Genomic DNA, 12,034 nt, shown 5'->3' on the forward strand with positions numbered 1-12,034 from the left:
GGGAGGAGAGAAAACTTTAGGAAATACTCTGGATTATATCCACAAGACCCCCTTGCAGAAGGTATACTTAAAATGCATTTTGTGACCAGTTCATGGGCAGATATAAACAAGAAACTCCAAAAGTTAGAACAGTGGAGTATTAAACCCCTAGAGGAATTATTGAAAGAAGCTCAGAAAGTAAACATTAGAAGAGAGGATGGAAAACAAAGACCGAAAACTAGAATTATGATATAGACAGTAAAGGAATTGATCAAGACAGAGGGGCAAAGAAAGGAAGGGTAGACTGGGTAGAGATATGGGCCAGGAATAAAAAAAGACCACTGGAGGAAGGATTGATTAGGAAGTTGGTCTGGAGAAAACCAATGTTTTAAATGTGATAAAACAGGACATTTTAAGGGAAACTGTCCAGACTGGGAAAAAGAGGAGTGGGTTGCAACTCTCATGGAGTTTGATGAGGAAAGTAAGGGGATTTAGGGGTTCTTTCTCCTAAAACCCAACCAGGAGCCCATGGTTAATGTGGAGGGTCAGGAGCTTCAGAAAAAACATGCTGTTTCTAGTGGATACAGAAGCAGAAAGGTCATCCCTTAGCACCCAACCTAGAGGGATGAAGCTAAGTCAAGATAGTCTTAAAATCTTTGAAGTAAAAAGAGAAAATTTCTATAAACCAGTTTTTAAGGAGATAATTATTTGGTGTGGGGGTAGGCAAGCCACCTTTAAATTTCTATTTGTCCTGGAAGCAGGGGTGAATCTATTGGGGAGGGACTTAATTCTCAAAGTGGACTTGGAAATAAGTACAAAAAGAAAAATTAACTGTTAAGTTACATTTTTGGAACTCTGAAACTTATAAGGAAACTAAACCAGAGGTTTGGGTAAAGGAAGGGAATTGTGGGGTCATAAAGATTGAACCAATCAAAATTAAACTAAAAGAACCCCAGACTGTGGCCTGTGTTAGTTAGTTTACAATTTCATTAGAAGGGAGAAGGTGGCTCCAACCAGTGACTGATCAGTTAATTAGGGAAGGACTCTTAGAATCAGGCTCATCCCCTTTAATTCTCTAGTACTCCTGGTCCAAAAGCCTGACAGGACATACAGATTAGTACAAGATTTAAGAAAAGTGAATCATCTAGTTTTGGTGCATCATCCAGTGACTCCTAACCCTTATACTCAGTCAAATACCCTTCAAGCATACCTGGTTCACACTCATAGATTTAAAGGATGTGTTTTGGGCCTGCCCCCTGGTAGAAGCCAGTCAAGATTTGTTTGCCTTTACAAAGGAACACCCAGAAATGGGTCAAAAACAGCAGTATCAGTGGACAGTTTTACTTCGGGGATTCACGGAGGCCCCCAATTTATTTGGACAGATTCTAGAGGTCCTCTTAGAGAAATTCAAGCTTCCAAGGGTCTTGAATCTGTTAAAATATGTAGATGACTTGCTCCCCTGGAAAAGAGTTTCCCAAACTTCAGTAAACCTTTTGAATTTCTTGGGTGACAATGGGTTGAGAGTATCACCTAAGTTACATTTTTTGCAAAAGGAAGTGATCTGGGGCATCTGATTAGTAAAGGTATTAAGAAAATTCACCCTGATAGAATTAAGGACATAACAGAGATGCCCCTCCCTAGAATGAAAAAAGAATTGAGAAAATTTGGGGGCTAACTGGGTATTATAGATTGTGGATTGACTCATATGCCCAAATAACCAAGGGTTTATATAAGAAATTACCATAAAGTGGTCTAAGTAGGAACAGGAAATGTTTGAGCAAATTAAGCAAGCTCTGGTTAGAGTTCTGGTGCTAGCCCGGCCTACCCTCAACAAACTTCTTCACTCCTTTGCTATGGTAGATAAAGGAACTGCCCTGGGGGTTTTAACCCAATCCTGGGCTGGACAAAGACAGTCAATTGCATTTTTATCTAAATTACTGGATCCTGTCTCAAGGGGTAGCTTGAATATATATAAGCAGTTGCTGCTACTGCTTTATTGGTGGAAAAAAGATGAAAACTAATCTTTGGAGTTGTGTTAGTGGTGCACACTCCTCATCAGGTTAGAACTATCCAGAACCAAAAAGCAGGACATTGGCTAACAGATTCAAGGATTCTGAAATACGAATCACTACTGTTAGAAAAGGATGATTTAGTGTTGAGCACTGAAAATTGTGTCAGTCCTGCCACCTTCCTTCAGAGAGGGGAATCAAGCAAGAGGGAGCCTGAATATAATTCCTTGAATCTAATAAATTCCGAACCAAGGTTAGGCTAGATATGAGTGACACACCTTTTGAAACAGGAGAATGCTTGTTTATAGATGGGTCCCCATGGATAATTGAGGGAAGAAGAAAAAATGGATTTGCAATAGTAAGATTGGTCAATATGGGAATCCAAGTCCTTGCTGAAAAACTGGTTGGTATAGATATGTGACCTTTATGCCCTGAATCAAATCCTAAAGGAATTGAAAGGGAAAGGAGGAACAATATATTTCAAATATGCATATGGGGTGGTACATATCTTTGGAAAAATTTGGGAGGAATGAGGTCTTATAAATAGTAAAGGGAAGGATTTGGTCCATGGGGAACTAGTAAAACAAGTACAGGAAAATCTGTTATTGCCATAAGAAATAGCAGTGGTCCACATTAAGGGACATCAAAGGGGAAATTCATTAGAAGCAAAAAGGAATCAACTCACAGATGAAGCAGCAAAGGAAGCTGGGTTAGAGGAGTAGGAAACTCAGATTCTGGTTCTAATACCATGAGTAGACTATCCCAAGAAGACTCCTGTCTTTAGTCAGAGAGAGAAGGAAGAATTGTCAGAATTAGGGGTTATTGAGGATAGAATAGGATGGTGGATACTCCCTGATTGAAGAAAAATTTAAAACAAAGGGATTGCAAGGGAGATAACGGCAATTTTACATGAAGGTAGCCACTGGGGAGTTCAAGCTATATGTGATACAATTCAGATGTATTGGGATGTATACAATTGGGAAGCAAATTACAGAAAGATACTTGATTTGTCAAAAGGTCCACAAGATTACAAAATTACCCTTTTACTCCTAATAGAACCACAATATTTTTCAAAGAACAACCTGCCCTCAAGGATCGTTATTGGCTCTGTGGCTTAAGAATTTACACCCACTTGCCTGCAAACTGGACAGACAATTGTTATATTGGGCTAATCAGACCTAAGATCTTCCTACCTGGGCAGTAGGGCGATCACTTGGGATTGTATGTATGATGATTTAGAAAAAAGAAAAAGGGGCATTGATACTTCACTGACCAACACTAGTGATACTAATGAGTGGGGAAATACTTGACCCCCAGAGACAATAATCCAAATATATGGGCCAGCCATTTAGGCACAGGATGGTAGTTGGGGTTACCATACCCCTATCTATATCCCAACCTGACTTATCAGACTGCAAGCAGTAGTAGAATCATTACAAATCAAACAGTCGATGCTTTAGGATGATTGACTGACCATTCTACCCAGATGAGAACTGCTATGCTGAAACACCAATCGGTATGAGATTATCTCTTAGCGGAGAAAGGAGGTGTTTGTGGGAAACTGAACCTTTCCAGTTGTTGTCTGAAGATAGATAACGATGGACAAGCAGGGAAACAAATTACACAAGCGATTAGAAAGTTAGCACATATACCAATTCAGACGTCTCGCTCTTGGAGGAAGCAGATACCATGGTTTGTACTGATTGTAATTAGCATGGTCGTTCTCCTACCTGTCTGTCTCCCCCACATAGTGCAGCTAATCACTAAGACAGTACAAGATTCTACACACAGACTGGGGCAGCTTCATGTAACAGGGGAAGGAAGTGTTAAGATTCTAGTGGAAAGAATGAGAGGAGGTTCCCCCTCAGATGAGGAGTATGAACTAATGTTAAAAAGGTTTAAAGAGAGACATGAAAAGAAAAACGTGGAAATTCAATCCCTATTAAACAGAAGAGGAGGGATTCGGAGAGGCAACAAAGAGTTAAACTTCCACAGAATTGCTAAAAATTACTGAAGTAAAAAACTACTAATAATAAAATGAGAGAAATAGTAAAGTGTTGAGCTTCCCTAGAATTGCTAGACATTACTGAAGTGAGATAAAGAGAGCAAGCAAACAGCAGGTGGACCCAACCAATCAGAAAGCAGACAATGGCCTTGAGAGACCCTCAGACCAGGATAAGGACTGATCTGATTTAAACCAGTGAGGGGTCAATGACTGAGTATTCCAAATTTACTACTGTGCTTGCTTAATTAATGACACACCCCAAATACAATTAGAGCCTCATTAACAGAACATGGGATGGATGACCATGTATGATGATAGGAAGGGAGGTCATAAGAGAAATGTGTAATAAGCATATGGGAAAATTGAAACCCTGAAGAGAACAGACCAGTCTGTCCTCTGAAGGGGGTATCTGCATCAGTCTGCTTCTGGTCAGAGATGTTTAATTCCTCTTTTCTTCAATAAACTTCTTTTGATACCCAAATTTTGGGATCAATTGTGTTTGTGTTTCTAACACTATTCAAACCTTTTCTACTTTTCTGTGTCTAAGTCTTCCATCAGATCACAGTCCAGAACAAGAGACTTTCCCAGAGATTCAGAGAAAATGGGGGAATATAGACTCAGATATGGAGGAAAAGTCACCCAAGTGGTCAAATTTTTGAATCCAAATTTTACAGAACAAATCCTTAAGTATTGGATTTAGTCAAAGGGTCCCATGTAAGCATCTAAATGGCCACATGTGACATCAAGGCCACAGGTTTCCCACTCTGGCCTAAATTCTATCTCACAAGCTTATTGTGAGAGATAAAATGAGATTCAATACATAAATCACTTAGCGAATCATGAAGCACTATAAAAACATGAGCTATGACTATTTGAGGAAATTCTGCTGTTTTAATGTGTTCTAGAAACTAGACTAGAATGACTACTCCAACTTGGGACTCTGCAGATTATCCATTACAGAAAACACTTTTAAAAGGAAATTAAATAGAAGTCAGCCAGAACCTGTTTCCAACGCCTGGCATTTATACAAGTGTTGCATCATCAAGGTAGAATTCCTATCAGTATATATTGCTGGCCCCATTGCGATCAGGCACAGAACAGTTCACTTTGACTTATTTCGCCTCACTCCCTTGGCCACTACCTACACCATGAAAGCAGCAGCTATGTGCATGTTCCTAATGCTGGCACTCATGCCCATCTTCAGTGAGTATCTCTTTCCCATTATGATCTTAGCCCCCTAAACCAGTTGTGTTCTTACAACAATTGGCCTGATAATTTCGGATTTGATATTTGAGAAGTAGGCAGGCTTCCTGTTCAGAATGGGAGCATTAAAAAGAAATAAGCTTTTCTGGATTTTTAAGAGAAATCATGCAATACCATGGCTAGAAAGAAACCTAAGGAGACAAAAATCAGATTATTAGGATTAAAATGGTCAGTAGAACAGAGAAGATTAGAGGACAAGATATCTTAGTCTATAGAAAAATATAATTGTAAGAGATTATAGAAATATACTTTTAAGGTTAAAATGGACTTTCAAATATAATATTAGAACTTGTAATGGCTTTAGAAGACAATGGAAACTGTCTGAACTATAACAGATATTAGAGCATAGAATTACAGAGTTGGATGGGTCTTCAAAGTTGACCTAATTCCCTTCATTTTACAGAAGTGAAAACTGAGTCAGAGGTAGGGTGGAGGAAAGATTATTACATAGAACTTCTAGTCACATTAGGGGAAAATACCTCCTAAAGTCCATGGTGAAGGAAGAACAGCGTTCCCAGGTCATTCAGGAGACCATGTTGGCTTCTGCTTAAACCGGTCTTCTTTATTTCTATTCCAGATGTGGAGTCGGCTCCAAATAAACAAGTAAGCCTTCTTTCCCCAACCCCCAATCCTTTCATTTTTGGATTTCTTCCTTATAACGACAATACATGTGGGATGAACATGATGCCAAATTTAAATTAAATTATTTTGTGTGGAAATCACTGCAAAATAAATTAGATAAAGAGACTCATTTCCCCAAGGAATTCTGAGTCAGGAGCCTGACAACAATCAAACTTCCAATTGGCTGTTCTCCACATATAAGTTGTAAAGTCACGACTTAGATTAGTAGAATCCAGACACACAGGGGCCAAAAGCTGAGAATATTCAAGCATGATAGGTATTGCTCAAGGTCTTAAATCAGAAATCAAATATATAGGGAACTCTTGGCCTGGAAATTCCCCTTTCAGTGTTGATCAATGACTTAGCTATTACTTATAGGCTCAAAAAGAAAGAGAGTCATTGGGGGACCTAGAGGTTGTGTGACTTGCCTGTGGTGATCCAATTAATATGTATCAAGAGCAGAATTTGAACCCAAGTCTTCCTGACTCCAGAGCTAGCCATCTATCTACTCTGCCATTCTGCTCCTTACTCAGCACATAGCAGGTGTTTAATAAATGTCTGTGAAGATTAGGACTCTGGAAACCCTAGATGCCCCCCACCCTTTGACTATGAAGTACAGGGGAGGGAGGGCAAGACAAACTGATCTCAGGGGCTTTGTAGGTCCTTTGTTTCCAGTGTGTCTCCAAGACATTTTCTTTTTTAGATGCAAAGCCATAAGTACACCCAGGCTTTTAGAAACCTGACTTTCCAAAAAGCCATTTGAACCAAACAGAAGATAACACATATTGTTGCTTTTGCAGGTTGACTGCAGTGGCTTCAAAAAATTGACACCAGGCGATGTCCCAATCTGCGTGCAAATATATAACCCAATATGTGGTTCTGATGGGAAAACATATTCCAATTCATGTGTTTTTTGCTCTGCTGTTAAGTAAGTACAGGCATCAAATGGAAAGTAAGAGAACGACTGAGGAGGGGAGCAGTGATACAATAGAAACCCATTTTTAGCATAATGTATAAGATCCAGTTTCAACAGACCCTTGTTCCATGTTCTTAAAGCATATCCCAATCATCAGATCAAAGATGTCCCATCAAGTCAGATGATCCACACCCCTCTCTGCCACATTTCTTCTATCCTCTATCCTTCCCCATCCCAACACATATAAATGAAATGTCTGTAATAATTGCCAAGAACAAGATGAGTGAAGTCCAACAAAAGGTAGAAGAGTTTAATGGATGAAGAGATGGATTTAATACCCCACTAGGATATTAACTAGCAATGTAACTTTGGTCAAGGCATTTAAGTTCCCCAAGCCTCAGTTTCCTTTCCTGTAATATGGGAATAATGATGTTTGTATTTCCTCCTACTTCACAGATCAAATGGGATAAAGTATATACCTCTCTTTCCAAATTTTAAAGCACTGTATAATATCGATTATATTAGTATCATCCTCAGTATTCCTTTCCTGAACCCATCCAGGGGATAACAGAACCAGAATCCATTGGTCTGGTCACACCCTATCTTGGGTTTTCCTTCCAATAAGGGTGTCACGTTTATATCTCGTTTAGGTCAGTGTCTTTTAACTCTAATATATCTCCATACCTCTACTAAAGGACTTCTCTGGTGCCTCATGGTGGCAGGGAGGTTGCCCTAGATTCTTAAAAGCTGTTTTAAATGTGTGCAAGTTTCTGGTCAGGTCCTACCAATGCAGAAAAATCTTCAAGCATTAGTACAGTGACAGACTCTTTGTCTATCATGGGGACACCTGCCTATCTAAGTTCAGCAAGACTCGTTACAAGAAGGTAGGCTACTGAGTAATAAATTTTCTTTGAACACACCTATTCACCAAGACTGGCCAGGAAGGTTGGAAGGGATTATAAACTGTTTCAAAGGAGGGAGCTCCTATAATGAAATTACAGAAGCTTGGAGAATTAGTTTCTGAAATTCCTACTGAAGACCACATCAGAATAGAGCAAATACATGGTGTTGATTGACTGACAGACAACCATAAGTCACCGTCTTTTTAAAAGAAATGGGAGGTGAGTTAAGAAGACTGATAGCCAAACATTCTTTGTCTCTTTCCAGGATAGTGGTGGACTATTAATGTGAAATGAAACATATTTTCAACATGATTAATGTATTGATTATATGCTTTGTGTTCTATTTATTTGTTGTTAAGGAGAGTTCTATGGGCAGGAAAGGGCAGGTGTGGGAATGGAGGGAAAATGGAACTTGGCAGAGATTTTTTTTAAAGATATCAATTAAAACATTTAAAAGGAAGGAAAGCAGCATAGCATTATACAAACATAGCATTATGCAAAGACTCTCAACATAGGAAGGGATTTCAGAGATCATCAAACTCTAGCTTTTACCCAGTACATAAATCTCCTCTATGACATCACTGACAAGTGACATCTTACTTCTACTCCCACGATAAGGAGCTCCTCCCCTCCCAAGGTAGCCTCTTCCATTGTTTCATGGTCTGCAAAGAAGACAAAGCTGGACTAGTTGGTCTCTAACATCATTTTGAGGTTCTACAGTTTGACTCCAGAAAATGGGCTAGTATTCCTCACTTAACTTCCTGTTCTCGTTCCACAGGCAGAGTGATGACAAAATCAAATTTGGACGATTTGGGGAGTGCTGAATTAAAGCAACAGTGCTAAGATATCCTCTTCCTCCTTTCCTTCCAACTAGAAGATCAATGCACAAGACATCTGTTTTTCCAGAAGATTCACTTCCATAATGCTTGTTTAATCATCAACACTGCTTATAGAATAAAAGTAAAATTCACTGAAAAAAAGTTGTTTGCTGAATTCTGTTAGTATGAAAGAAAACAAGGAATCCAAGGGACAATAAGATCCCAATTATTATAATAGGATGGAAACTAGTAATGTTCCTTCAAGAGAAAATTTGCAGGGGGAAAGGAGGAACATGCACACTGGCTTCAAGGTTTAAATTCAAGGAATTAAATTAAATTAATTCAAGAATTTAAACATTTTTGTCTTGGTCCCAGAGGATAGGGCTGCTGTAAGTAGGGGTTGAGGTTGTTGAATTGTTTCAGGGAGAAGAATTTCAATTAAGAGTCAAACAATACTACAAACAATGCTACAATGAGAGTCAAACAATACTACAAACAATGCTACAATACAACACTACCTCAGGAAGTAGTGACCTTTTGGTAACTAGAGCTTGTGAAGTATAAGCTGAGTGACCACTTCTTGGAGACTTTGTAGAGTGTATTTCTGTTATTTTGGGGATGGTATGACTTCTATGAAGCCCCCCCTGTTTTCTCAATTCTTTTAGACCTTAAAGCTTTACCTCCTCCCCCAACAAACTGTCCTATAAAAATGCAAGTGGCCCAGAGAAATATTAAATTTTGTTTATTGAGAATCAGACCTCATGGGAAAAATCCAGGTGAAGGATCTGTGGAAAGAAAAGTCCCTTGCAGAGGAAAGGCATGAGAAGATAGATAAAATGTAAAGGTTTTTTGATCTTTAGGAAGTTTTCTGTGTGACTAGAATTCTTTCTGTTTGGATACATTTGACCCATAAAAAGCGACTTGGAATGTTGGTGTTAATCCTTGGATTTTAAGACCAGATCCCTACAAATTTGCCTTTGCCTCAAAGTGAGTCACACCATGGTTTGTAGAAAGACCCGGGAATCGAGAGTGAGTTTGAATCCTGGCTCTGTAATTCAGCACCTGGATGAACAGGAGTAAATCAGTAAACCACTCTGGGTCTCATCTTCTGTATTGATAAAATAAGGATTTTGGACTAGATTACTCTCTAAGGGTTCTTCTACCTATGATCTAAATAACCTGCTGGGAAAGCTCTGGGAGAACTCATGTCTCTAACTCTGTTTCACAAGTTAAGCCTTATGTGTCCAGGTTTCCATTGGTCAGAAAGTTCAGTGTTATGAGCATACAACATTAAAATTTTAAATTTTAGGACAAAAGTTGCATGACTAAAACTTGGTAGAGATTTTTTTTTAAAGAATATCAATTAACTATCAAGAAAGTGGGCATGGGCCTTCTGAAACCATGTGTGGATGTCAACCAACCAGAACAGGAAAAGGGAGAGTGATAGGATGGTGAAGGAGAGGGATAAGAAGAAAGGAAGGAAGAAAGGAAGAATAAGAAATGCAGGTAATGGGGGCAGATAGGTGGCACAGTGTACAGGCCCTGGAGTCAGGAGGCATGAGTTCAGATCTGACCTCAGACATTTGACACTTACTAGCTGTGTGACCCTGGACAAGTCACTTCATACCAATCGTCTCACCAAAATACAAAAAAAAATAATGGAATTGCAAAAGAACAAAGAAATGGAGGGGAAAGGAGGAGATGTCTCTTACAACCAATCTAGAATGTAGGCAGCCCTCCCAGTTTGGTCACTTTCTGTGTGACTTTTGGTCAAGTCATTTCACTTTATGGAGTTTCTATTTCTTTCTCAAATGAAAAGATCGGTTGGATGAAGCCTCTGAGGTCCCTTCTAGACTTACAGTTCTATGACTATGTTTTTACAGTTTATGACACAGGGTTTTATTTTAAAGGGTAGCACAAAGGGACACAGGGAACAGTTAAAAGACCCAAGGCAGGAGTCTGGCTATAAGAAGTGGTACAAAAATACCATCAAGGATGTATACAATTAGATAGAAAGGTAGGCTAGGGATGGCTAGGTGGTGCAGTGAATAGAGCACCAGCCCTGGAGTCAGGAGCCCCTGAGTTCAAATGTGACCTCAGACACATAACACTTACTAGCTGTGTGACCTTGGGTAAGACACAACCCCAATTTCCCTGCCTTCCCCCCTCCAAAAAAAATTTAATAAAGCAAAAAGAAAAAAAAGGTAGTCTGGCCACGTAATAAGAACAAGGGATAACAAATAAATGGCCAAAGTACTGCATTGGTGTCCCTGTGATATGAAAAGTATAGGAGGAAAAAGGCCTCTCAGAAGATTTTCCAAAAAGATCTGTGCAAGTTCAGATGAATAAGAAGATATGGTTGTACTGAAATCTATACCACAGAAAAAAGGTGCCCATATTGTGAAATCACAGATTTATCCGAGCATCCATGTGACACATTCACATTCATGTGAAAATTTCTGGCTCACAAAGCATAAAAAATGTTTCAAAAACATTATTTTGTTTGTTTTTCTAAAACCTCTCTGAGGAAAGAAGGAAGGTATTATTTTCACTTCCACAAGAAGAATCTGGGACCTAGAAATGTGAAATACAATATGAACAAGTTTTTAAATATTTAAATACTCATATTTGCATATATCAAAGTTGCATGGTATAAGAAAAACTAGATTTTGAATCAGAAGAATGAATGTGACTCTTAGCTCTACAACTAATGACCTCAGCATCTATGGTCAAGCCACTTCCCTTTTCTTGAGTCTCAGTTTCCTCATCTGTACAATCAGAAGGTTGGGCCAAATGGTCTCCAAGGTCTCTCTAGCTCTAACAATTTATGTTCTAAGGTCCTTTGCACCTCTATAGACTATTTATTCATAATCTACCTTGTTCCTTAGTGGATAGAGAGCTAGGACTGTAGTCAGGAAGACCTGACTTCAAATTTGACCATAAATATTTAATAGCTGTGAGACTCTAGACAAGTCACTAAAATCTCTGCTGGCCTCAGTTTCCTCAGTCATAAAATAGGGATAATAATAGCATCTACCTCCCAGTATTGTTGTGAGGATCAAATAAGATAATAATTACAAAGCACTGCTGGCACATAGTAGTTGCTTCATAAATGTTTATTTTTGTTGCCTTCTTTCCTTCCCAATATGCTTGAGGTTTCTAACCTCTTCTTTCTGAGAGGTTTTAAATTTTTGTAGGAATCTATAATTCATCTGGGTCTCCTGACTTACCTTAAAAGAAACTGAAATTCCCAGAGTAAAAATAAATTACGTTGTGGTTGTTTAAATTTCTCAATGTTTTCATTTTTCTCTGAGGAAAAAAAACCATACTCTAATAAACTTATTAAATCATAGATGTCTGTGATGATCAGTAAGATTTATGCCAGGAAAACAGTGATGATTCAATATTAGAACTTTATCAATAACCACAGAAAAGGCTTTTGCCAAAATAAAATACAAATGTATGTTCAAAGCACTAGAAAGGGTAGGAATAAGTGGATCTTTCATCAAAATTGTAGAGTA

General features: G+C 38.7%; 1 protein-coding gene across 1 annotated transcript; it reads left to right on the forward strand.

Moving 5' to 3' along the window:
- The first annotated feature begins 5,078 nt into the window (after nt 1-5,078).
- LOC138172498 (serine protease inhibitor Kazal-type 9-like) lies at nt 5,079-8,675 on the forward strand. The gene is made up of 4 exons (XM_069102270.1): nt 5,079-5,196; nt 5,834-5,859; nt 6,678-6,805; nt 8,474-8,675. The coding sequence occupies exons 1-4, from the start codon at nt 5,142-5,144 to the stop codon at nt 8,517-8,519; spliced, it is 255 nt and encodes an 84-aa protein (XP_068958371.1). The 5' UTR covers nt 5,079-5,141; the 3' UTR covers nt 8,520-8,675.
- Nucleotides 8,676-12,034: the final 3,359 nt, after the last annotated feature.

The sequence above is a fragment of the Petaurus breviceps genome, unplaced genomic scaffold, assembly GCF_028583685.1.
Source record: "Petaurus breviceps papuanus isolate PSGF00001 unplaced genomic scaffold, PetGlider_PUasm1.0 551, whole genome shotgun sequence".
In the NCBI taxonomy this organism is placed as follows: Eukaryota; Metazoa; Chordata; class Mammalia; order Diprotodontia; family Petauridae; genus Petaurus; species Petaurus breviceps.